This window comes from Tenrec ecaudatus, chromosome 18 (genome assembly GCF_050624435.1).
Source record: "Tenrec ecaudatus isolate mTenEca1 chromosome 18, mTenEca1.hap1, whole genome shotgun sequence".
NCBI lineage: Eukaryota > Metazoa > Chordata > Mammalia > Afrosoricida > Tenrecidae > Tenrec > Tenrec ecaudatus.
The window spans coordinates 64,444,487-64,472,077 of record NC_134547.1 but is presented as its reverse complement, the minus strand read 5'-3'; the positions used below and the strand labels follow the sequence as shown (position 1 = coordinate 64,472,077).

Below are 27,591 nucleotides of genomic sequence, written 5' to 3'. Positions count from 1 at the left end.
CACCATCTCGCTTTTTCCCATTAGTTATGTTAATACAGGTGCCCCACTTTGCTCACCCAGAGGGTAGAATTACTGCTAGCATGGTGAAGTGGGCGGAGGTGAGTTATTTGGAAATGTGGGTTACTAGTGTCTCCCAAGCTGGATGTCAATGACCGTATGTCTCATTAAGCTCACAGATTCATTATCGTCTGGCAAAGTTTGAGAAAACACTAGCTGGGAGGCAAATACAAGTCCAAACAAGTTTAATACCTGTTTTCAATAAAGTTCAAATTTACAAATTCCAAAGAATTGGTATTTTGATTAAAGGATACCTGGTGGAAAGGCACAGTGGGTCAGTTCTCAATTGCTAGCTGAAATGTTGCCAACCTGCTATTGGAACCCACTATTGTATTTTATGGCATTTTTAATGAAAGTTTGCATAGCAAATTGAGTTCCTGTTTGAAATTTGCCATACCACTTATTCTGTGGTATTCGTTCACTTCACAGTAAGTTGACATTGTTTTGGTTGTCCTGATTCTAGTGTTTTGGTGGCTCTGTCTCCTAGCCTCTTATCTCCTTACTCCTTTGCTTTGGAGAACTGGTGCTAGATTTTTAACGGATCACCATACTTGTGGGTAACAGCCTTGATTTGTGTAATGTTGTCTTATTTTGGTCCAAGGGTCAAAGACATTTCAGGGTGAAGGAATCCTCTCGTCTTAACTGGTCCAGCAAGTCTGCTCTTTTTAAGAACATGAGTTCTGCTATGCTCTTTTTGTTGTCCTATTAGCAAGTCTGATCGCTAGTAATAGCCAGGCACCAGTTAGTTCCTCTGGGCTCCGAGTAGATGAGCCTGTCTTCATGCTGAAAATCAAATCTCCTGTTGTTAGTGCTGTCAACTCCGTTTGACTCAGAGGAACCCTGGGTCCAACAGGGTAAAACACTGCATCCTCACACTTTCTATGTTCGACTCCATTGTTACAGCCCGGTGTTAATCCATCTCATTAAGGGACTTCATCCTTTTCGCTGACCCTCTACTTTTCTGAGGTGTCCTTTTCCAGGAACTGGCCTCTCCTGATAACCTGTCCAAAGTATCTAAGATGTAGTCTTACCTTCTCCACCTACCACTGAAATCATCCGTACATGTTGCAGATGCTTCTGCCTACTGCTTCGGCATGTGGGGCCACATCACCTCGCCTCTAACTTCAGAAGGAGGAAGGAGAAGCAGCAGCATCAGCCTAAGACTGATTCCTTGTGGCAGAGGTTGGACATGCCTCCACCCTCCAACCTTTTTACCAAACTGCCTCTTCCACGGTCTACTACTCTACTTGATTTGTTACCATGGCCACGCAGAATTTACTACTAGTGAAGTTGCGGGTTTTGTTAAGAATGTGACACGTGATAATTTAGGAGTAGAAACGACTCAGGATATAGGTCTCCTCAGCACTGCCTGCAGGCACACCTGTACCACAAGGTCCTTAGGTCCTTGCCTTGATCTGGCAAGTGTTAGAGAGCTCTTTTAGCTCTGCCCAATAAACCCCAATTCTGCGGTAAGCTTCAGCCCAAAGGTCCTCAACTCTAGCTCCTGCACTCACGGCATCCCTCTCTGCCTGCACGCCGCCTGCTCGGAGGCGCTCTGCTCTCTCAGCTGTTGGGCTGGGATGCTCATCTTTCTGTCTCACTCTTGGTTCTGCTGATGTTCTCGGTTTTCTGTTATTTTGGGTGTCACAGGGCTCTCGCTCCTGGATCACAGAGATTCGGTGCCGTAGTCTTGGGTTCAAAGGATGTGCTCCACTCCTGGCTCTGTCTTGATGCTGGTGAGATCCTCTTTTTCCATTTGCTTCTTTCAAAAAAGTTTTTAAAATTAATCATTTTATTGCGGGCGTTTACAGCTCTTAAAACAATTCATGCATCAATTGTATCAAGCACGTTTGTACATATGTTGCCATCATCCTTTTTAAAACATTTTCTTTCTACTTGAGGCCTTGGTATCAGCTCCTCTTTTACCCCTCACTCCCCCACTCTCCCACCCTCATGAACCCTTGATAAATTATTATTTTCATATCTTACACCATACACTATCTCCCCTCACCCACCTTTCTGTTGTTCGTCCCTGGGTGGGAGGGGTTACATGTCAGTTCCCTCTTCTCCCAAGACCTTCCCCCTACCCTCATGGTATTGCTGCTCTCATTATTGGTCCCGAGGGGTTTATCTGTCCTGGATTCTGTGTGTCAAGAGTTCTTATCTGTACCAGTGTACATGTTCCAGTCTAGCCGGATTTATAAGGTAGAACTAGGGTCATGATGGGTAGGGGTGGGGCGGGCATTAAAGAACTAGAGGAATACTATGTGGCTTGTCAGTGCTATACTGCACCCTGGCTGACTGAGTCCTTCCTTGTGACCCTTCTGTGAGGGGATGTCCAATTTCCTACAGATGGGCTATGGGTCACCACTCCAACCCACCCTTGTTTGTACCAATATTATTGTTTTGGGTCTTCTGATACCTGATCTCGTCAACACCTCATGATCACACAGGCTGGTGTGCATTTTCCATGTGGGCTTTGTTGCTTCCCCGCTAGATAACTACTTGTTTAACTTCAAGCCTTTAAGACCCCAGATGCTATATTGTCTAATAGCTGAGCACCATCAGCTTTCTTCACCACATTTGCTTATACACCCACTTTATCTTTAGCAGTCATGTCAGGAGGGAGAGCATCACAGAATGCCAGGTTATTAGAACAAAGTATTCTTGGGTCTAGGGAAGACTTGAGTAGAGACCCAATGTTCGTCTGCTACCTTGATACTTAGCATATAAATATATGTACACAGACCTGTCTCTCTATTGTTAATTATTAATATATTTATAAATATACGTGCCTGTATTTATACTTCTGTAAAAGTATTTTGTCTCATAGTTCTTTTCTCTATTTCCTTTTCTCCTGCCCCACTATCATGTTCGACCTTCATTCGGCTCTTAGTAATTCCTCTTAACTACATCCCACCAGGCATTCTACGCCCTCCTCGCCATCAGTGTTAGATCTCTTGTTGTTCCCTTGCCCCTGGGTTTGTTGGCTCCCCCTACTTTTCTCCCACCTCCTCCTCCTCCAGTCCGTCCCCCCCTCCACCCAGAACCATAGGTCTCCTATGTTTTCTCCTTGAGATTGTAAACCATCCTGCCTATCTTATGTAGATAGACAGGGTGTGGGGGAGGAGTCTATAGAGCAGGTCTGTCTGCTGATCCTTATGAATGTTTTCCGATCGGGTTTGATGAGGTGCCAAGCCCTGATCCCGAGTCAGAGTCTATTTTTAGTATTCTTTGGGGACTTGCTTTACTCCTCTTGTGGCTCTGTTGCACTCCCATCGTGTTTTGCCGCGGTGGGTGGGGAGGGACACAATTCCCACACTGTGGCTCCAGTGTTGTCCCCTGTAGTGCTATGGGTCAGTGAGGGAACGATGTTGTGTCTTGTGGTGAGGTTGGCCCCCTGGTCCTCGCTGTGCATTGGCTGCTCCAAGCAGGAATGTCATCCTTGAGGCTTGGTGGGCCAAGATGCTGTTCTCTCTCTCTCTCTCTCTCTCTCTCTCTCTGTCCCTCCCTCCTAGTTTGCTCCTGTGTGGTCTGGGCTGACCCGTCACTCTCCCCGGGCTGTATCTTTAGTGCTATCCTCTGTACTGCATTCTTCTGGGGAGGGGGTCAGTGGGGCTTGTCCCACAGTCCTCTCTGTTCACTGCTCTCCACTTGACTCATTTTAAACTTAGCAGAATGGCAGAGCCAGCCAATTCCCACACAGGGTTCCATGTACCTTGTCTGTATGATCCCCACCCCATAAAGGTATCCTATACTTTATTTACATTAGCTATCCATACCCTTGATGGGTCACACACCCCACATTTGCATTGTCCTTCTGACAGTTACAATGACTAGGGCTAGGGGTTCAAGCCAGCAAACCAGCCAGGGACTCGGTGAGCAGGATTATTTGTAGGTAGAATGTCTGTAGTCATCAAGGAAAACCTTCCTCACAGTTGAAGAGCACTGTTTCTCTAGTTGTGCTCTACATGCTCTATGGTATTGTCTCCTGCTCTGGGCAACCGTCTCCATAGCCTGCTGGTATTGGTTTGTCTTGTTCCTTTGATGAACTGAGCCAGGAGTCGTGGCTCCGTGTTGCTCTGCCGCCTGGTTATGCTCTCCCTGCTTCCTTTTCTGGCTCTCCTACTTCTGTTTCAGAAGAAAACCTAACAACCTCTCTCCCACTTGGTTTCTTAGGGAAGCTGAATGAAGTAGAATACAAGAGTATGCTAAATTTGGGATTTCACAAATTTTGTTTTTGTGTGAGATAATAATAATAGACATATTCTAAAAATAAGATAGTCATCATGTCTTATTAAGAGAACAAAGTGCAAATTTGAAAGGATTGATGCTTCCCTCCACCCCCTTTCTAGGAGTGATTGACATTGATCAGGATACTTGAGATGGCATCTGTTTCATGCCACTCCAGGCAGCTACGTAGCTCTTTTTTTGTTTGTTTGCCCCTTGAATGTAATTCAGAAGGAATGTGCGCTCATGAGCTCTCGCCATCTCCCAAGCTCTGTCTCTACTGTTGACTGGCATACTGCCGACATGCAACAAACTGTACCCTTTTGAAGTACACATTTTGCTCTGCTTTCACACAGGTAGTCATCCCTGACACCACAACCAAGACAGCACACCTAGCACCCTCTGCCCTTCTCCCCAGGGAACCACCCATCTGCTTTCTCTCACTATAAGGGAGCATTTTCTGGAATTTTACATAAATTCTAGAATTGGAATCATACAATTTATTTTTGGGGGTCTGGCATCTTCCTACCATTTTTAAAATTTTATTTTTATGGTGATTCATCCATACTGTTCTGTTTATCAGTAGCTCATTCCTTTTCATTACTGAGCATAGAGACTTTCCATTTCACACACACACACATATAGATTTGTTTATTCATTCGCCTATTGATGGTATTGGGAATGTACTTGGGAAATAAATGATCGCCCTGGGAATATTTTCTTTGCTGTTTCCCAGCCAAGAGTGTGAGCAGAGGTGCAACGCACCAGGTCATCGGTGAAAGACGAGATCCCTGGCTTGGCCCACATCGACTTTGAGTGAACTGTTGTCCTCTCTTCCTATTTGCAGGCTTTGGTGTTAAGATGCTGAGTACTGCCAACATGAAGAGCAGTCAGTACATTCCGATGCACAGCAAGCAGATCCGCTCACTGGCTTTCAGCAATCGATCCAAAGACTTGCTGCTCTCTGGGTCCCTGGACAACACTCTTAAACTGACGAGGTGAGTGCTTCCGAGAGGGAGAGGAGCCTGTGCAGCCTGGCACAAGGACCCATGGGGGTGATGTGATAGCCTTAATCTTAGCTCTTATCGTCTTTGAGAAGTGACCACAACAGGCTACAAAGGAGCCTGTGAGGTGTTCTATATCCATAAAAATAAATATTCTAAAATAGATCAGAATCATTGAGATGAAGGCAGCACCCTAGGAGGGTGGAGTAACCACATGTTGGCCACCTTGCTGTCTGATAGTACAGAGGTGTGCCAGCTCAGGACTGCCTAGTCCTTGCTTTCAACCCTGGTCATTCTGTCTGAAAAAATGCCACCAGGTGCCTGCTCTTGTTGGGTTCCATGAATGGCTTCTCTTACTTGTACCCTTAATTAGTTTGGGCATTTTCCATATATTCCCTGGTATGATTCACATCTCTGACTTTTTCCTTATCTTTTAATTGTGAAAACACACGAAAAATTCTGACACCACAACTTCATTGAGTCCTAATAACTCAGTGATACTGGTTATATTTTACATGTTGTAAAATTACCATTATTGCTGTCCTTATCCAAACTCACCCAAACTCAGTACTCCCTCCCACCTCAAAATTCCTTTCTTTCCCTCTTCCTCACGTCTTCGCTTTTTACATGTTTGCAAATTTCATGAGATCATACCATGTCTATTCTACAGTGACTGGCTTATTTCATTCAATGCAATGTAATCAAGGCTTATCCATGTTACTGCATTCATCAGAACATTATATCTCTTTATACCTACACGATTGACCATCATGTGGATAGACGATTATCCATGGGAATTCAAATAGTTTATGGACCATGTGATGAAGTGATGCTAGAATTTTTTCACTAGTTTTTTGAAGGCCCCTCTACCCTGATTTATTTATGCTTTCATTGCATTTGTTTTCACCTTTTGGCTGTTGTGAAAAGGACTGCATCGAACATTGGTTTGCAGGTCTTTAATTTTTCGGGGAGTGGATCAAGTATATGTTAATCAAGTTCCTGTCTAATTTCTGCAGCTACATATCAGGAAATCCTCCCAGCCTTATCCGTTTGAATAAGCCTTCAATATAACTTTGTTTTTTATGGATGTATGTGTTTCAAATAACATTCGTAGGACTGAACAATAAGGTTCAATATTAAAATGTTACCATCACTACCACTTCATGACTGCATGATAATTTTTTCTTGTCTGTACTTCTAATGTTCATAAGTGTATGCATATTGATTGTTATGTAATAGGAATTAGGGGCAGGCTGGAGAGCGTTCTATCTGTAGACCTCTCTTCCTTTACCTTCCCGACAACTCGAGGAACATGTGTGATCCTCAAAACACAACTATTTTAAAATTAAAAGAAATAATCTGCGTGCCGTTCCTGGAGAAAATTGAGTGTGTGGGTGTGTTCTCAGTAGATTTATTGATCATTGAAATGGCAGTCTTTACATCCTGTCAGCCATGTGATGTTCCTACTGCATGGTTGTGAAAGTCTCTTGTCATGCCACAGCCTGGAGACCAATACTGTGGTCCAAACCTACAATGCTGGACGGCCTGTTTGGAGCTGCTGCTGGTGTCTTGATGAAAACAATTACATTTATGCTGGTCTGGCCAACGGCTCGATTCTCATCTATGACCTCCGGAACACGATCTCCCACGTCCAGGAGCTGGTGCCTCAGAAAGTCAGGTGGGAAGCCACGTGCCTCCTGCTGGAGGTAGCAGTTCCCCCTGGACTGTTCCTCGTATTGGTGCTCTCTGCAGAGGGTCTCTCACAGTTGGTCAGAAATACTCATGGAGAGCCGTTTTGCTGAGAATGGCCAACCTCGTCTCACTTCAGAATGATGAAAATCCCTACCGTTTGTGTTTGTGACACTTCAGTGGTGGAAAGTTCTGGGTCTTAGTATAGCCAGGCTGTGGAGTCCCTCATTATCCAATGTGGTAAATGCAATTCCATCCGTGTTCAAATCTCGCCTCTGTTTACAAGCTGGTCACAGTTCTTGGCCTTTTGTGCGCCTTGGGTTAGCAGAACCAACCACACAGACTTGCTTTTAAAAACCACATGTCCAGTATACAGCAAGAGGTAGCTGAAAGATAATTGAATTAAAAGTGACTTTTAAAATTGCCCTTAAAAAAGCGGCGAGGCCAGGGATGCCTCTCCTGCCAAAAGAAGAGTCTCCTTCGTGCCCCTTTCCCCCTCTGTCTAGTGAATTGTGTTTTCATGGTTCACCTCGATTTGGTTTCCCTTTCTGCAACTGTTAATTGCTAGGCTGTAAGCCCCATTCACCCCTTTGCAATGTTGCTGTGGGAGGAGTCCAGGCAGGAACCCAGAGAGCAAAATGGGAATGAACAGACTGCCCTCTTCCTTTGCCTGTGTGTGATGTGTAAGCTGCAAGGCACGTGTAAGGACCAGTTTCCTTACTTAACCCAAGTCCCACTTTTTTCCTTTCTGGTTTCTTGGAAGAAGATGAGAGAAAAAAATACAGGGATTTTTTTTTTTAATTAAAGGATAAGATTTGCATATGTGTTTTTTTGTTTGTTTTTTTTTAACTGCCCCAAATGCAGATCCAAGCCATATTGGTCTGTCTGACCCATCTTACTTTTATTTGTACTCAACTTTAAGGGACTGGGAGGTGTGTAAAGTCATCAAGTTCTAAAGATGGGCGACTCCCAGCACCACTGAAAGTGTTCAGCACCGTTTGGGCTTAATCCCATCCAGAGTTGAAAGTTTTCAGATGGGGAGTAAGGACTAAAACCTGGATCAAATGCAAAATACCTTAAGATAATCTTCCTGTAGGTGTTAAAGAGGGGAATAATGACCTCTTTTTAAAAAGAGGTAGCAATTCCAGCGATTTTCCAGGCTCAACACAAGGGTTTTCCTTTTACTTAGGGGGGGTATGCCTGTGGATTCATGCTGCAGTGATGTGATCCTGGGCACGAAGATGGTTGATCTGTGCTTACATAGACAGGAATCCAGGCGGGCAGGGTATTTGCTGTTGATGTAGAGCAGGGGGACATTTATCCGGCCCGCCGGGTGTTTTTGCCACCGCTGCCTGTCCTGCTTAGCAGCCAACTCGTCCAGTGTGCATAGGAATGTGTTCATAGGTTTTTTTTTTAAACTATAGCCCAGCCCTCCAACGGTCTGAGGGACAGTGAACTGGCCCCTATTTAAAAAAATTGAGGACCCCTGATATAAAGGGGCTCACATAGATGATCAAAATAGATGGTAAGGTTTAAAGTAGTTAAGGGAACAAAATATGTGTAGCTCATTTTTATCTTAGATGGTTCTGGCTGACTTAATGATCACCAGGAAGATAAAGTAAAGCAGGCAGGGTGGTAGTTTTTGGCAACTTCAGCAGACGTGCATCGGTTCCGGCTGGAGACTAATGTTTCCGACTAGTGTGCCATCCTGACCACGTGCACGGGGTCTCACTCACGCCTGCTTCTCGATTAACATATGTTTGCCTGAGGTATTTTCAGTGAGGGTGCTGCCAACTGCCCCTTGGAAACTTTGCACCTGTTGTCAGGTGTCCCTAAGTAGTCCATTCTGTCTCGCTCACCGGGACCCTGTGTACAGCAGAACCAAACACTGCTCAGTCTGGCACCATCCTCGCAGTTGCTGTCTGAGCCGTTGTTGCAGCCACCTGTCAGTCCATCTTCTTGAGAGTCTGCTTTATCACCGCCCCTCCACTTCACCAAAAACACGAGTCCTCCCTGGCTTTCCTTGTGATGGGCAGCCTTGTTACTGCTTGTAGCGCCTCTAGCCTCTTGGGATTGGACTACATGTCTGGCAGTGGGTTTGCACCTTTCATGAGCTACCAGAGGCTAGGGGTCAGGGGACGGTGACAACCTTGCTAGAGGTCAGAAGGTACTAGGGGGCCTCCTGGAGGTGGGGTACTGGAATGTGAGTGTGGCCCCTCCCCTTCCCTGTAGGTGCCCGCTGGTGTCCTTGTCCTACATACCCCGAGCTGCCTCGGCTGTGTTCCCTTGTGGTGGGCTGCTGGCCGGAACCCTGGAGAACGCGTCCTTCTGGGAGCTGAAAACGGGTTTTTCCCACTGGCCTCACATCCTGCCTTTAGAGTCAGGGGGCTGCACAGACTTTCAGACGGAGAGTACCACTCGCCACTGCCTCGTGACCTACAGGCCTGGTAAGTGTGGGGGTGTACTCCAGGGGCTTCCCGTGGTTTGGGAGTGAGTGGGTAAAGGTGAGGGGTGGCACAAATCAGTAAGCCCACCACTGGATAGAGCGCTGGTTATACTGCAGCGAGGGTGGCAATCCTAAATCCCCTGAGGACTGCAACAGATCCTGCCAGCTACTCCCTGGAGGTGAACTGGCTACTTCACCAGCCCTGCAACATAAAGTGATGGCTACGTGAATCGGGAGGCCAGGTTGTGTGGCTGGCCACTGAGCCACCTCAGATCAATTTCATGTCTTTTTGTTTTGTTTTATTGACATAATTAACATGTCATACAATTCAATAGTTCAATCATATTTAGAAGAGTTGCACAATCATTAATGAATAATCAATTTTAGAACATTTTTTTCCCAAAAGGTCTTTCTTTTTTTTAAATCATTTTATTAGGCACTCATACAACTCCTATTACAATCCATACATACATCAATTGTGTAAAGCACTCCTGTACATTCGTTGCCCATGCTCAAAACATTGGCTCTCCACCCAAGCCTCTGGCATCAGGTCCTCATTTTTCCCCTCCTTCCCCACTCCCTCCTTCCTCACAAACCCTTGATAATTTATAAATTATTATTTTGTCATATCTTGCTCTGTCCCACATCTCCCTTCCCCCACTTGTCTGTTGTATGTCCCCCAGGGAGGAGGTCAAATGTAGATCCTTGAAATAGGTTCCCCCTTTCCAACCCGCCCTCCCTATGCCCTCCCAGTATCGCCACTCATAGTAGATGAAGCCAGCCAAGTAGGACCCAGACTAGAGTAATTGGCTAGTAACTCATTTGGAGCAGAAGAAGGTAGTAAAGAGATGAACATCCATGGGCATGTGGGCCTCTCCACCCGGGCAGAGCACCTGATAGCCCCTATGCCTGAAGGTCTGACTCTGCATTCCTGTTGAACCATAAAGGTGGTTGCTCACACTTCTGATCGTTGTGGGTAGAAGCCATGTGTTCTGTTGCATTCGGGCTGGCAAGCTCTCTGCACTCCTCTAACATCAGGTCCTTAGTCCTTCCATGGTCTTTGAATTCTAAGCCTGTGATTGCTGTGCCAAGCATGCTAGATGGCATGAGGACCCATGCTCTTCCCTAGCTTTTCTTTGTTGTTGATAGGTGCTGCCAATGAGACCTGCCGATAGGGTTTCCTGGGTGGGCTCTTTATGCATCTCCAGGTCTTTCTCCTATGTTGGCTTAAATTCACAGGTGGGTTTGAACCACCAACCTTTTGTTTGGCAGCTGAGCACCAAACTGTTCTTCTACTTTCTTGTTAACATCTTTTATTTTATTGAAATACACAATTCCATGGATTTGTGGGGTCCTCACTTGAGGAATGGGGAGTGGGGGAGCCTTTCAGTCAGAACTCAAAGAGCAATAAACCCCCAGAGAGATTTAATGGAATATAGTGATTTTAATAAAAAGATAACTCCTGCTCAGAATTGTTTTCTTCACAGGTTGTGCTTCAACCTCGCCTAGGACTTCTGGATTTCTTTTGTGCTCTATGGTGGCTTGTTATTTTGTTTGTTTGTTTTTTAGCTATCCTTGATAGTTTAATGTACATGACTTTTCTACCCAACTAAATTCTAAGTGTCTGAGGTTGAAGAAGTTGGTTGAATTCTCTTTGTATCGTTTCATAGGACAACATTGATTTCTCTGTCCTTTAGATAAAAACCATAACACCCAACGAAGCGTGCTGATGGAGATGTCTTACAGTCAGGATGACGCTGGAGAGCCAGTCTGCGTATGCCGTCCAGTCCAGACGTTTTGTGGGGGGCCCACTTGCAAACTCTTGACCAAAAATGCCATTTTCCCAAGCCCAAAGAATAATGGCAGCCTCCTGGTGTGTTCTGGTGATGAATCATCAAATTCAGCCCTGGTGAGCCTGTTCGTTTTCATTTGTATGAAAGCAATTGGCATAAAGATTTATTTACTAGCGGAAAGTTGAAAATTATATGTATGTGTAAACATTTTTGCTCACAGGTGTGTAAAACAAAAGAGTTCTCTATCATCCCACATTAGCATTACCGCTAGTGAATTAGCCAATATGACCATTCCTCTTTGATGTAATGCAATATGGAACACCCAGCACCTCCTCAAGATAGCCTTGAATGCCAATCCAATTAGACCTGTATCTGAGCTCTTTGATTAAGTTGTTCCGGCCAGATGAGAACTTGAAGTGTGATTACTCCAGCTGAAGATTGTATTTCATTTGAAAGTCGCTAACCAGATGCCTGAGCAGGCCCAGCCGGCATCACGGGCAGCACCACAGTGGAGCGAGCCTTGTCCTTCCGTGGCAGAGAGCAGAGGAGCCAGCTACTTAAGGGCCCAGAGAGCGGACAGACACGCCCAGAGTTTGTTACCTAGTGCCGCTGTAACACATACCATAAGGGGTGCCTTTAAGAAACACTTATTTTCTTATGGTTTAGGAGTCTAGAAGTCCAAATTTAAAGTGCTGCCTAGTCTCGGGGAAGGCGTTTTTCTGAGAGAAGGTTCTTGTGTCAGCCACTTGTTTCTGACTCCTTGGAGAGTGTGTCTTGGTCCAGTCTTCCCAGACCTCTGCTGGCTTGTTTAACTTCTGCCTTCTTGGGCACACCCACACTCACTAATCCTACCTCATTAACAGAACAAAGAGACAGCAGAGAGGCTAGGGTTTACAGCACATGTTTTGGGGGGAGGGTGTGGTGCAGGACACTCGAATTTGGGCGTTTTATATGAAACAAACTGTCTGCAGAAAGAAGTCATTGGCAAAAGGAAAAACTGGAAGTTTGGCTGTGCTGTAGATTTGAAGAATTATTAGGATACATAACTGCCAAGTGGAATGTCCTTGCTTGGGTTGTGATTGCACAAACCAAACTTTTTTTAAAAATTAAATTTAAAAAAAATTATGCCCTAGGTGTTAGTGTGATGGCTGGGATTGTTCATTTTGTTGTATGTGATGACCTTGAGGTGTAAGAAAATATTTAGGGAGAAAATGACTTGAAGTTGGCAAAGGAAAAATGGGATCGAAAAAGCAAATGTGAGAGAACCTTAATCGTCATTGAATGTGAATGTTTGGGGTTGTTTGTTTGTTTTTAATGTGGAACGCTTCACGAATTTGCGTGTCATCCTTGCGCAGGGGCCATGCTAATCTTCTCTGTATCGTTCCAATTTTAGTATATGTGCTGCCGAATCGAGCACTGTTTTTTTTTTTTAAGGGGAGGAAAACGCCAATTAGAGGTGATATCCATGAGGGCAAAGATGAGGGCTTTGACATACTGAGCCCTAGAAGTGTGGCTTGTCACAGAGATGGAAGGAAGGAAGGAATGTGAATTTCGGTTGCCTATCCGTTTCCTGATGAACTAGTCACTGGTCTCAGTCCCTCAGTGAAGAAGGGTGGAGGCAATCTGCACATGTAGCTCAGCCAGATCAACAACCTGCTGATTGACAAGAAAAGAAAGCGGGTCTGGCCAGCCCCCAGTTTAACTGACTGACCCCTAACGTTTGTTTCTACTTGTCCTCCTTAGCTGTGGGACGCCAGCAGTGGCTCCTTGCTGCAGAAGCTGCAGGCGGATCAGCCTGTCTTGGACATCTGCCCATTTGAGGTGAATCATCACAACTACTTGGCTACCTTGACAGAGAAGATGGTCTACATCTATCGGTGGGAGTGACCGTCAGCCTCACTGCTGGTTATTGCTAACAGTATCTGTGCCAGTTCCTAGCAGCCCTGAGCAAGCTCTTTGCTTATCACCTGCAACCTAGAACTGATGGGCTCGTGATTTCTTTGGATTAGCCTGATTCTCGCACTTCAGGTCACAGAGACACTATGAAATCCAGCTGCTGCATCCATCAGGAGAATGCCTGACCAGTAATCCATCCACAGTCTCCATTTCATGCGTTAGAGGTCTTTCTTAGTCTTTGCTGGGCTGGGGTTTCTTTCTATTGGGCCTAACTTTCACCTGGACCTCAGAAAATGCCCTTCCAGCAAGGGGTATGCACCAGACATTTCCTGGGGGATTGGGCACTCGGGAGTGGTTCTGTCAGTTGGGCCACCTGGCTTGGGAGAATGCTCCTGAAGGGGTCTTGGTGTTACTTGGTGGGGGTACTGTCGTCTCTCTAGTGGAACACCAGAGGGCACTACAGAGCCTTCCACAGGGCTTGATTTGTTTCTGACCTCAGGCTGACCGCAGGTCTGGAGCCTTGGTCTCTCATCCCCAAAGTCTGCGGTGGGCAGTAGTGATGTTCCAGGCATGCCGTGCTGGGGAACTGGCGAACCCGTGGTGGCATTAAGTCCAACACATTCTGAGAGCCAAGCATTCCAGAGGATGCATTATTCCCCCTGGACAGCTTAGGATCTCAGGAATGTTTTCCAGACGCTCAGGTTTTAAAGACCACTATTTCCGCCTCCAGGGGAAGATGAGCCATGCATGAAGATACTGACTGGAATCTTTTCGTGGGAACAGAGTAGGGGCTGAAAGAGGGCATCCCACAGAGGAGCTGATTGCTCATCCTGCTCTTTCCTAGATGGAGCCCTGAGAGGGAGGGGCTATTCCAGACCAGCTGCCTCAGGTTGCTCTCCTGCCTCCACTCCTCCCATCGTTCTACTAGTGAAGTAGTTGTTCTCAAGAAGGCAGTAATGGGGGGACCCTGTAGATGGTGGAGAGCCCCACTCTTCCACTTTAGCCCCAGATTGTTCACATCGGGCCTGTATTTTTCTCCCCTTAGAGGACTTCTCTGTTTCTTTTTGGTAGCAGAGGTTCCCCCAAAGTTTCCCTCACTAGGTAGGGTTTTTGGGATAGATTTCCCCAGACTATTTCAGGTTTCAGTTTATGCTTTTTAAGGAGGCATTTTCCACAAACCAGCGTCCAGGCCTCTTGAAGGAGTTAATTCCTTTTAAAGTATGCTGGTGATTAAGAGTGGCTTCCCAGGCCTGGAGCCCCAGTGGCAGAGCAGGATTTGAAAACTGAGAGGCATGACTCTTACAGGCTCACAGACTCACACAGAGGTTGCAGGCAGTCGGGCCCTGGCTCCCGTAATCATTGGGCTGGACAGTTACTTGATTTGATTCTTCCCTGGCAGCTCCGTGTTTGTGGGGCCAAAGTAGCTTGCTTTGAAGTACACATAGCAGTGATTACTGATTGCCCTAAGCAGAGGATTTGGGTTCTCAAGTCTTGCCAATCCTTGAATTCCTGTCGTAAATTAGGATGCAGATTCATGTGGCCATGACTGATTTCTTCAGTGAACATCCCCCCACACACACAACTTGTCTCCGTAGACCTAGGCTCTGGTGTCCTCTGACCCACCCTATCCCCTCATTCCATGTTTATAAGCTTGTTGCCCTGTTTGAAGTTTGAAGTCCTATGGGCTCCAAATCCATCTACAGTCTCTGTCCTCTGACCCCTGCTTTGAAGCAGGGGATGAGATCTCCATTGTGTTCTGTTTTAAGGTTATTAAGAAAAATAAAGCATTTACATTTGTTAGAGCTTTTTTTGTCTGTTTGTTGTTTGGCTCTTTGACCACCAGGGGCTGGAACACAAACCTGGCCACCCTATGAGATCTTTCTACTTCTTGCAGTACTGTGTCTGAGCTGCAAGGGTTGGTTCTTGGATCTGAAGTGTGCATCTTATTTAAACTGATGGGATGGCTGAGACTTTTGAACTGACGGATGTATTTGACTGTAGCTAATGGGATGCCCTGTGTTTACCTCTTAAAAGCCCCTGTCGGTACTTTGCCTACTTCCTCGTACTTCTGAGTTTGCAGCCTACACGCATTTTCCAGACTTGCCTGCACAGTTCATTTCTTTGACTAGGCAGCACTAGCGTGAGACTGGAAAATAGGGAAGAGAGGAGGATAAGGGGACTTCTTTCCTGTTGCTTTATCCCTTGGCAGCCCGTCATGCAGGGTGGCACCAGTGAACAAGGGTGGGCTTCTGGGTGCCCGCTTAGGCAGCACACTTGTGGCCACTTGCCGCAGTTTCTTTGTTCGAGGTTAGGGATTGCTATTGTCGTGAGTACGGCATTGGGGATTAGGAGGGAAGGCTGAACAAGTTCCAGCTGCGTAGCAAATGGAGCGTGCCAGATTCCAGGAGGGTGGAATGCTCAGGCATGAGCTTGCCACTCCAGTGGAGCCTGTGCCCTGAAGCTCACGGGAGATCTGGTGAACCGAAGATCACTCAGAAATCCAACACACCCGTTTCCTCCCACACAGCCCTCTTCCTTTTGTTTCCCATCCCGGGGTTGACTGTGAGTGAAATCGGAAAGCAGATGCCTCTGTGTCCTCCTCTCTCCATCTTCAACTTCCTTCTCTGACTAACAGCTCTCCTGCCTGAGGGTTTACAAAGGGCCTTCTGTGCCTTCATTAACCCTGCAGCTGTTGTGGCCTGAGTGTTGTTACTCCCTGTGACAAGGAGAGAAACCGGTGGAAAATTCTAATGAAAAGCAGCATTTACTCACCCTCCCGACACAACTGCTGAAGCCAAAGCGGGTGAACAAGTAAATGTGGTGAAGAAAGCTGATGGTGCCCAGCTATCAAAAGAGATAGTGTCTGGGGTCTTAAAGGCTTGAAGATAAACAAGCGGCCATCTAGCTCAGAAGCAACAAAGCCCACATCGAAGAATACACCAGCCTGTGTGATCGCGTGGTCCCGAAGGGATCAGTTATCAGGCATCAAAGAACAAAAAATCATATCATTGGCTGTACACCTCCATGATACGATCGGCGAAGACAAATGGGTGCATAAGCAAATGTGGCGAAGAAAGCTGATGGTGCCCGGCTATCGAAAGAGATAGTGTCTGGGGTCTTAAAGGCTTGAAGGTGAACAAGCGGCCATCTAGCTCAGAAGCAATAAAGCCCACATGGAAGAAGCACACCAGCCTGTGCGATCACGAGGTGCCAAAGGGACCAGGTATAAGGCATCATGATATATATATATATATATATATTTATTTATTTATTTATATGCCATAGTGAATGAAGGGGGGAGTGCAGAGTGGAGACCCAGGGCCCATTTGTCGGCCACTAGAGATCCCCTCATAGAGGGGCTTAGAGGAGATGGGTCAGTCAGGGTGCGATGTAGTGCCGATGAAGAACACAGCTTTCCCCTGGATCCTGGATGCTTCCTCCCCCCCAACTACCATGATCCGAATTCTACCTTGCAGGACTGGATAGGGCAGAGGTTGTACACTGGTGCATATGGGAGCTGGAGGCACAGGGAATCCAGGGTGGATGATACCTTCAGGACCAGGGGTGTGAGGGGCGATGCTGGGAGAGTGGAGGGTAAGTGGGTTGGAAAGGGGAGAACTGATTACAAGGATCCACATGTGACCTCCTCCCTGGAAGATGGACGGCAGAGAAGGGGAAAGGAGACTCCGGATAGGGCAAGATATGACAAAATAATCTATAAATTATCAAGGGCTCATGAGGGAGGGGGGAAAAAAGGACCTGATGCAAAGGGCTTAAGTGGAGAGCAAATGCTTTGAAAATGATTAGGGCAAAGGATGTATGGATGTACTTTATACAATTGATGTATGTATATGTATGGATTGTGATGAGTTGTATGAGCCCCTAATAAAATGTAAAAAAAGTATATTTTGTATTCTTGCATTAACTTATAATAAACTGCTGTTAAATCGAGAGGAAAAAAAGTGGCATTTAGATATCCACCCATTGCCATCGAGTCGATGCCAGCACACAGTGACCCGAGAGGGCAAGGTAGACCTGCCCCTGGGACATCCTTAGACCAACTCTAGGGGAGTAGAAAGCTCCATCTTTCTCACCAAGAGCAGATGGTGGTTTCAAACGGCTGACCTCTCGGATCACAGCCCAACCACTGCCCCCAAGGCACCTAGATGGGATTTAATTGAAATCCTCATGTCCTTATCCTTCCCTTTAACCCCCATTGCTGACAGCTCAGCAGGAATGCTTGCTTACACTTAGGTTGAAGAACCAGGATGCAAAGGACTGGCTCCTTTAGTAGCTGCCTCCAGAACAGCCTAGGCTGCGGGATGCCCCACAATTTATTTTTCTGTATTTTAATTCAAATATAAATAAAGCAGACTATCATGGACATCTCTGAGACATTTATACTCTTCCAGGACCTTCCCTTGTCTTGGGTTCCTGAGGGCTGAAGCTGACAGCACTTTATTTTGTTTTTTAATCATTGGGTACTCATACAACTTTTTTAAAAATCATTTTATTTGAGGCTCATACAACTCTTATCACAATCCATCCATCCATCCATTGTTTCCAACACATTTATACATTTGTTGCCCTCATTCTCAAAACATTTCCTTTTTACTTGAGCTCTTGGTATCAGCTCTTCATTTTTTCCCCTCTCTCCCACCTCCCTCCTCCCTCATGAACCCTTGATAGTTTATAAATTATTATTTTGTCATGTCTTACACTGTCCGACGTCTCCCTTCACCCACTTTTCTGTTGTCCGTCCCCCAGGGAGGAGGTTATATGTAGGTCCTAGTAATCGCTTCCCCTTTTCCACCCTTCCCTCCACGACACAACACTTCTAACGTAGAAAACGGCTCCTAGCGGAATCTGCTGGGACCACCAGGCTCTGTGCTGGGCACACTTCACTTGCACAGGGACTCTTGACTTAACTCTAGGAAGCAGACAGAGGGCTAATTTGCAGAATGCCATGAAAATGATAAATCATTTGGAAAAGATTATCAGTAATGGTTGTACAACACAAAAAAAGTATAATTAGTGGCACTGAATATAGAAGTTGTTGAATCGGAGAATGTTTTGTGTATATTTTTGTCACACAAAAAATAATTACATGCAAGTACGAGGAAAACAACAATGTTGTAGAGTTGATTGTGGTGATACTTGCACAACTTACTGAAATGATTGGATTATATGACATGTATGAAGTAACAATAGTGCTGTTAAAAAAAAAAAAAAACTTTAACCCTGGAGGGTGGTCGTACATATTCAGTTGTATAACTCCCAAGCAAAAGGGCTCACTCAGAAGTTGGACCTGTTTGATAATGCAGAGCCGGGTTTGTACTAAAGGAAGTGTTGAGCATTGAGGAGGAAGAAGTTCAGATCCTGACTTCACAGATGACTGTATAAAAGGACCTTAGTTTTGCCTCCTAAACCAAGCTTTGTATAAACGGATGACGGCTGCATGGGATGTTGGTTAACCAAAGATATCGGAACTTGTCAGACCACTGTTTCCTAGAAGGAAAATATTTCTGCCATGGGTAAAAGTCATTTGATGCCCACCATCTTCCTAACTCTGAGGTTTCTATTATGCCCATCGCCCCCGCCCTTTGTTTACAATACTGTGAGGCTCGGGCAGCGCCGCCACAGGAGCTGAACTCTAGCAGTGGTAGAAGAAGGGGTGTCATAGCCCTTTCTGTTACTATATGAGAGGACTTCAAAAGAGGGACGTTCCATTCTCTTCCTAGCCTTCCCCCCCCCCCCGACCCCCCAAGACATGGTTAGATTAGCTTTTAGGGAACAGATAGAAAGGAATGAAGGATAACATCGGGAAGGGAAGATGAGTCCAGGCTTCCCTGTGAGAGGAATTCCTGCAGAGTCATCTCCATCTGGGCTTGACACCTGACTTGGACCCCAGTGGAAGCTGGAAGGTTGGCCCTGACCGCAATTACTTACTAACGGAGGTATCCACACTGGCGAGACGGAGGGAGTGACTGCTTAGAGAGCCTAGACAAACAATAGGTCCCTACCCTCAGCTTAGGTGAGCCTGTGCCGCATGCATCAAGGGAGGGAAACAAATAGGGCCCCAAAAGGTGTGAAACTCCGTTAGGGATTGGGACTGCGATCTGCGCTCTTGGTAAATTGTCAGAGAGCAGCTAGGACAGCCAAACTTCAGGACGGACTGTGTACAGATTAGAACCCCCGGGGAGTGGTCCATCTTCACCTTTCATCTCAGAAGTCATTCAGTCACTAATATCCTTCTGGCTCCGTAGCCAGTATAGCATTTTTTTTTGTTTCTTCTCAGGATTATAAAATAATCAAAATAGTTCATTATAGATGGACTTGTTTAATATGTGCCCAAGGTGGAATGGGGTGAGTGCCCAATAAACAACGTCAGCACCTGCCGACAGCATCAACAAAACAGACATGAGTTGTCCAAAGCAAACACTGAACAGTTTCAAGTGGGTCAGGCAAGGAAAAGTGAGCTCCACATTGTATGGAAATCAGAAAGGCACTGCATGGAAATGATACCCCCTCCAGAGTGTGTGTGATGGCTGGAAATACAGCAACGTCATGCGGACATCCACACGAAAGATCGTCTATGCTATGAGCTATAAGCTTTTCCTTTGCCACTTCAGCGTATTCGTTGACATGTGTCTCATAGGGTCCCCTCCCTCGTAACTGAAACCACTTAATTATGGTGGGTCTCACGGAGTGCTCTATTTCACTGTAATAAACAAAGAGATCAGGTGAGCAATCCTAACTTTTGCTACATTCAATGTATACAACGGGACCAATATAAGTGGTTACGAGGCCAGGCTGGGTGATACTAATAGTTAACAGGGTCTGGGCCATTTTGAGAAATCCATCTTGCACTGTTTTTCTGCTGTTCCAAGAACCACAGCCATGAGGACTAGCAGTGCTCAACACATCTTGGTAAACCAGTGGGAATGCCAATCCCAGGGAGTGGACAAAAGTGAGGGATCTTTAATAGGGTCCACTGTTGCAAAGCAACAAATCAACTTTTTTAAAAACTATGCCATTTACACAAATGGGCACCCCTCCCCCAAATGGAATTTTTTTAATTTAAATTTATTCCCCCAAAGCTATGTGTGTGTGTTGGTCTGGGTAGACTAGAGAAACAAATTCATAGACAGTCGTGTATAAGAAAGAGCTTTGTATGCAAGAGTGGTTGAATAATGAGAAAACAGTCTAGTCCAGATCAATCCATAAGTCTGATATTAACCCATATGTCCTAAACCAATCTATAAAGTCCTCTTCAGACTCACAAACACATGGAGTGACACTGAATGCAGAAAATCACAAGCCAGTGGTGGGAAGCCTTGTGGATCCAGTGGCATTGTAAGCATCTTAGCACAGGCAGGGGTCTCCAGATGGTAGATGGCTCCTTCGGGTCCAGGGTTCTGGCTGCATCAGAGTAGGTCCACGTGGCTTCTCTGGGATGTCTTGCAGAGAGAGAGAGAGTCTGCGTCTCCTGCCTTCAAGGCGGAAATACAGGAGTTCCTAGAGTCCTCATTGGCTATCACCTGATTGACTGGCTAGACTCCACCCCTACATGCTTAATCCTCTCAAATTGACAAACGACTGTATAACTACCATATATATATATTTGTTTTTACAAAATAACATCACCCTCAAAGTACTCTCCATTACACTAATACATTGGTCAAATCTGTGATTCCATTCTTGGAAAAAATTTTCAAACTCATTTGTTTTGATGCCCGATCGTACCTCCCTTGTTTTTTTCTTGATTGACAGCACCTTCCTGGTTTTTTTCTTCACTTCTACATTTTTGTCAAATCTCTGTCCTTTCATGTCCCTTTTTGTGGAAACAAAAGTTGCGGAGTGAGGTCAGGTCAGTAAGGTACGTGGGGTAAGAGAGGCATGCTGTTTTTTGCCAAACACGTGCACTGAGATGGCTTCGTGCACGGGTGTATTGTCACCAGAACCTCTAAACAGAAAGGTAGATTGACAGTCTGACATTTTAGTCCGTTAGAGAAGCTGATGGATGTCCACTGTCCGTTTTGTTCAGTTTTTGTTTTGTTTTCAGCATATCTCATAATTATCTATAAAACTTTTGGGAGGTTTAGGGTGAAGCCTCAGAATTCTTTGATTTGATGTTGGACTGTGTTAGACAGACTAGCTGTAGCGGATGTGGGTGATGTTACCGTTCCCCAAGATAGGAACAGTTTCTTCCTGGTCCCTACATCTACGTGCTGGCCTCACCTTGATCCAGTGAAGCTTGTTTCAGAGTTTGTTCCAGCTGGTCTATAGCAGTTTTGTCCTTCCCTTTGGGGCAAGGCCCTCTCGCCTGGGGATTTCATTCTGCTGAGGTCTAGCCTGTACTCCTAAGATATCTCAACTGGGAGCTTGCTGTGTTGGCCACGACTCTGCAGTTTACATTAACTTCCCCAGCATTGGTGGGGTGCTGCCCTCTGTCCAGTTGACTGCTCTCTCAGTTCTTTCCTTCTCGGTTTGCTGAAATCTCAACCAGTACACGCAAAACTCTGGAGTCGGTCGATGACGAGAGAAATAGCTTCACAGATTTCTGGCTCTTTCTCCGGGAACTCCTTTTCTGCAGTCCGTCTGAGTCCCAGCCGTTTTGGGTGCTGTGACCTGTGTGTCCTTCGCTCAGCAAGATGGCTGCTTTTTGCGGGGGCTCCATTCCTCAAAGCCACAGCTTGGTCAGTAGATACGCTTGGAGAAATGTCAGTCAGCTCCCCGTGTCATTGCCTTTCCCCAGGGATTGCAGGCCCTCATTTCCTGAACATCTCAGCTGCTGTCTAATCCCTTCCGAAAGATGGTTTATAATATAAAACTTATATACTTCATCTGGCTTTTATCATTTTCTTTTTCCCTATTGGAAATACAAACTCTTAGTCATGGTTGGAATCAGAAGGCTCTCCAATTACAAATACATGGGGTCCTCAGGATCCTATATAATCTGACTCCTGGCTAGCTCTCCAACTCCCCTCTTCCCTCATTTCAATTCATTCTGAATGCCAAGCAGGCCCAGCTTAGTCCCCCTTCGGGGCCTTGAACTTGTTGTAAATCTCTGTCTGGTAAACTTCAGATCCAGTTCTTTACATAGATGTCATATTTATGCCATTGGGCTCTTAGCTATCACTTAGAGATCCTGCCCAGCTGCCTGATTTATATAAAGCTGCTCCCTGTCCCAATCACAGCCACCTCTCTCTCTCTCTCTCTCTCTTTTTCCCATAGCACTTATACAGTCTGAAAAGATCTTCCTTTGTTTATGGTCATACTTCTTTATAGATTGGTTCCCCCACCCAACCCCCGTGGTTTATTTTTGGTGAATACCATCAGCATTGTACACAGTATCACTTCAAAGGTAGCATTTGAATCTTTGAAGCAGGGCACAATTGGAGAGAGGAGGGGTAAAATGTTTTCAGCCTTTAGTCATGAATCTTCTCTGCCTTTAAGACTTTTAGACATTAAGGTATCTGTCTGGTTCGATGTTGGGAATAATACAGGGCTTGCTTGGGGTGTGAGGAACATCAAGTACATGGGAAAACTCAGAAAGTTCAAATGCTTCCTCTTTTGGATACAGTGGCGTGTTTTCTTTGTAATCGGGATTTGTTCTTGCTGATAAGCCCCAAACCCATTGCCATCCTGTTGGCTTAAGACTCATGGTGAAGCATGAGAGTAAAGCATAGGGAGTAAAAGTGCTTCAAAGGGTTTTCAAGGCTCTGACCTTTCCGAAGCAGATCTCCAGGCATCTTCTGTAGATCAGGTGTTGGACAAGGCCCAGCATACTTAAAACACACACACACACACGCACTAAAACCCCCAAACTCAATAGTATTTGATAGGCCCGATCAGACTGTATTTTTTGTTGCACACTTAAACACAATGCCTCCAGTGCTCACTGTGGGAATTTAAAGTTACACTGACCGGAGCATGCACACCGCTACAGATAAAAGCCGAAACATAGGCCATCCAGGATACATAAACCCCTCAGGGCCAACAAGCAGAGTAGGGATACCAGGAAGATTAGGGGAAGGTAGGGGGAGAAAAGGGGAATCAATCAAGGATCAATTAGAACCCCCTTCCAGGGGGATGAATAACAGAAAGGTGGGTGAGGGGTGATGGAGGACGATGTAAGATATGGAAAAAATGATAACTTATAGAGGGTTTGGGAGGGAGGGTGGGAAGAAGGGGGAAGAAATGGGGAGCCGATATCAGGGGCCCAAGTGGGAAGAGAATGCTTTGAAAATGGTGATGGCGGCATAGGTACAAATGTGCTTGACACACTGGAGGAATGTATGGATTGTGATGAGAGATGTAAGAGACCCTAATAAAAGTATTTTTTTTTAAGTTACCCTGAAAAAAAAATCCAACCCAAAACACCCCAAAGCAACCTGTGCCGTGGAGTTGATTCCAGCAAGCAGTGATTTTCGATGGAGGACTTCCTAGGCCGTACTTGGAGGCACCCTGGTGGCGACGGTAGTGGCCTCCGTGTCCGGCTGCTAACAGCAAGGTCTGACAGTAGGCTTGCTGTGAGTCAGCATCGGCCCTGCGGCAAGGAGTCTGGTGTGAGCTTTGAGAGACCACCTCTCTCTACAGAAGTAAATAGCCTCGTTCTTCTCCTGCAGAGTGGCTGGTGGCACCGACCTTGTGGTTAGCAATTCAATGCTTACCCAGGTACCACCAGGCCTCTTTTAAAATCTATATTTTAAGCAGATAGCCAGGATTTGTGAGGCTCTGTGCATCCGAGTCCTGAGCCTAAGCTAGAAGTTAGACTCCTGTGTAAAGGATGGAAAGAAAACATTTCTTTAAGGACCCTGGGTAGGTCTCGCTGTCCACCCGATTCTTGCTGATCTGCGTGTGCCGTGTCTTTTCAGCAATGCGTTCTGCGGGGGGTGGTTGTATTCCCTTCACACCAGTGTCCTTCCCAGACTGTCCTCCTGTCTATTGAAACAGAGCCGTGCTGGGTTGGGTTCAAATGAGCCCTGGTGGCTTGAGCCCATCAACAGCCCATCAGGAGAAAGAAGTGGCACCGTGCTTCCATGGAGATTTCTAACCTTGGAAACTCAGATGTGATTCTGTCCCATAGGGTCGCTGGGAGTCAGAATGGACTTGGCTGGCAGCAGGCGTGTGGGGATGGGAGTGGAGTTCTGATTTAACAGGCCAGGTCAATGCTAACAGCTCTCAAAGTGGTTAGAATTCTGCCAGCCTAAGAAGCCCGGGACCAGAATTCTTGGGTCTTCCCATTGTCCGAGTACCCATTTATTCCACTGGGCCAATACAGCACATTGCCACAGAGAACTCAGGCTCCACTGAGGGCAGTTTGGGATGTGATTCCCTACCAGTCGCCCATGTTCGAAGATTCAGCCTCTGCTCTCCTGGCCCACTAAGGAGCAGGCAAGTCTGCATCAAGAATCTAAGAAATCGTGGTGGGGTCTCAGGGACCCTGGAGGGAGCTCTCTTCCTAAAGCTACTCTGGACCGTGCAAACTGTCCCCTCTGACCGAGGGCATGGGAAAGGGGGCATGTTGGAATCCATTATCAGTCACCAGATTTACTGTCGTGAAATCATTTGGAGGCGCCTGCCAACCTTGAGTGTTGACTAAGGCAGCCCGGGGTGGACCAGAGAAACGTGCCTGATCAGCAGGCACGTGACAAAGATAGGTCTCAGGCTGAGCAACAAGAGTCTTCAGGAAAAGTCATTTGGGGGCATGAGTCTCCAATGCTGGGTCTGGGTGTGTGCGGAGAGTATGTGGGAGTTTATTTTAAACCCGTTTAAGGCTAGAAACCAACAATCTCAGTGAAGCCAGCAGTTGCCTATCTCTCAGTCTGTGCTGAGGAAACACTATACCCAGCTACAGATTGCCTCTGGAGATAGGGAAGAGACTATGTGCCTATCTTGAAATCACAGTGACCGAGAAGCAAGAACCCAAGAGAAATCTGGGAAGCTGGCCAGCTCAGACTGTACTTGGCAAATCCAGTCCTTATACCAGTGGTGCTCAACCTTCCCGATGCCGCGACCCTTTAATACAGCTCATGTTGTGATGACCACCCCCCCAACCATAACATTACTTTCGTTGCTACTTCATCACTGATTTTGCTACTGCTATGACTCGGGTGACCCCTGTGAAAAGGTCATTCGACCCTCAAAGGGGTCGCGACCCACAGGTTGAGAACCACTGCCTTATACAAACAAGCCCCAAGCCAGTGGGATGTTGGATAACCTAACCCAGGTCTCTTGGCTTCATTGAGGTTTCAATATAAAATATGTCATCTCTATCACAAAAGAGGGGTTCACTCTCCCTTTAATTATACCATTTGGTTCCTGATGCACAGAGCCTCACAATTTATTAATACTAGCTTTAAAATAAAAGAGAAAGAAAAAAAACCTGGCGGCATAGTAGGGTATGCATTAGACTGCTGACTTTAAGGTTGGCAGTTCAAACCTACCAGTTACTCCGAGGGAGAAAGATGAGGCTATTTGTTCCTTTAAAAGATTTACAGTGATGTTTTGAGGATGATGATGGCAACAAATGTACAGATGTGCTTGACACAATGGATGGATGGATGGATTGTGATAAGAATTGTACAAGCCCCGAATAAAATGATTAAAAAAAAAGATTTACAGTGTCAGAAACCCAAAGCAGCAGTTTTACTTTGTCCTATAGGGTCCCTATGGGTCAGAGTGACTGCATGGCAATTGGCTTGGTTTTTGTTTCATATTGTAAAAATATTTCTCATAGATATAGATTTTTAAAAGCCCTTGTGGGCACCGACAGTCATTGAACGAACGGTTAACCACAACGTTGGTGCCACCAGTCGCTCTTAAGGAGAAAGATGGGCTGTTTATTCCTGTGAGGGAATATAGAGCCTCTCTCGAATATACACCCCTACATAGAATCACCATGTGTCAAAATACACTAAAATTCTCTCTTGTGAGTCCTGGAGGCAGGGCGATTAAGTGCTCAGAAAGGTCAGCTGTTTGAATCTACCATTTGCTCTGGGAGAAAGATGTGGCAGTTTGCTTCCATAGAGATTATGGAAACCCTGTGGAGCATTCGGTCACTGAGTTTGAATGACTCAGTGACAGTGGTGTTGAGTTTTTATGTGTGTGAAGAATGAAGCAGGTCCCAGCGAAACTGCCATTGAGTCAAGTTTGACTCCTAGCGATCCTATAGGACAGAGTAGAACGTGCACCTCTTAAGAGTTAACACTTTGGTGAAGAAAGCTGACGGTGCCCAGCTGTCAAAAGATATAGAATCTGGGGTCCTATAGGCTGGAAGATAAACAAGGGACCATCTAACTGAGAAACAACAAAGCCCACACGGAAGAAGCACACCAGCCTGTGAGATCACAAGGCGTCCAAGGGATCAGGTATCAGGCATCAAAGAAAAAAAAAATCAAAAATCATAGCATTGTGAATGAGGGGGAGTGTGTGGTGGGGACCCAGGGGCCATCTGTGGGAAATTAGTCATCACTTTGCAGAAGGGCTGCAGGGAAGAGACAAGCCAGTCAGGGTGCAGTGTAGCAATCATGAAACATACAATTTTCCTCTAGTTCTTGAATGCTTCCTTCCCCCTACTATCATGATCCCAATTCTACCTTACATATCCAGCTGGACCGGAGGATGTACACTGGCACAGATAGGATGGTGTAAGGTATGACAAAATAATAATTTATAAATTATCAAGGGTTCAGAGGGAGGGGGAGTGGGAATGGAGGAGTAAAATGAGCTGATACCAAGGGCTCAGGTAGAAAGCAGGTGTTTTGAGAATGATGATGGCAACATGTGTACAGGTGTGCTTGACTCAATGGATGGATGGATGGATTGTAATAAGAGTTGTATGAGCCCCTAATAAAATGATTAAAAAAAAGTTAACACTTTCAGGGATTCTCCTTGCCTTTTTTTCCTTCTTCTTCCAGATGAGAAAAATGAGGTTCAGAGAAGTTAAGATACTAGTCTAGTCTGCCGAAACACAGGATTATAACCCAAGTCTTGAGGTCCGGAACCATAGACTGCTTTATCCAATACGTCTTGATCCTTGGGTAAGACAGACGTTTGCGGCAGATGGTAGGGAGGAGAGATTCGTGAGGGGCAAGGACACCCCAGCCTGTGTAAAGTTCACCTTTATGTACATAAAACTTGCTGCCCATTACTTACTCAAGTGGCTGAACTGGCAACACATCTTCCCGGCCATTTTGGTTAAAATAATCCCAATTCCTTTTAATTTGTCAGTGACGAAAACCAAGGGAATTAGGTCAAGCTGCTGCCCTACCCAGACATTTAACGGTGCATCAGCAACCCCCTCCTGGAAAACACACCGCTTTCCATCCCCCCACGAGGTCCAAGGCGTGGACCTCGCTCCTGAAGCAGCCCTCTCCCAGGTCGGCGCTGGCCGGGGCGGGGCTCATACGGGCCCCGCCTACCCCACGCCGGATGCCCCGCCTTCTCATTTAAATACGCGGCGCCGGCG

General features: G+C 46.0%; 1 protein-coding gene and 1 non-coding gene across 3 annotated transcripts in view; one reads left to right on the top strand and one right to left on the bottom strand.

Moving 5' to 3' along the window:
- The window catches only part of RFWD3 (ring finger and WD repeat domain 3), a 33,026-nt gene extending 18,109 nt beyond the window's left edge, over nucleotides 1-14,917 (top strand). For both annotated transcript variants that reach the window (XM_075536544.1, XM_075536545.1), the window contains 5 exons: nucleotides 5,135-5,285; nucleotides 6,793-6,969; nucleotides 9,213-9,427; nucleotides 11,124-11,335; nucleotides 12,963-14,917. In XM_075536544.1, coding sequence (XP_075392659.1) covers nucleotides 5,135-5,285; nucleotides 6,793-6,969; nucleotides 9,213-9,427; nucleotides 11,124-11,335; nucleotides 12,963-13,106 — 899 coding nt within the window. In that variant the 3' untranslated portion in view covers nucleotides 13,107-14,917. The remainder of the gene's footprint in view (nucleotides 1-5,134; nucleotides 5,286-6,792; nucleotides 6,970-9,212; nucleotides 9,428-11,123; nucleotides 11,336-12,962) is intronic.
- On the bottom strand, nucleotides 12,530-12,636 carry LOC142432821 (U6 spliceosomal RNA). Its single transcript, XR_012780926.1, has one exon. It is a non-coding gene; the product is annotated as a U6 spliceosomal RNA (small nuclear RNA).
- Nucleotides 14,918-27,591: the final 12,674 nt, after the last annotated feature.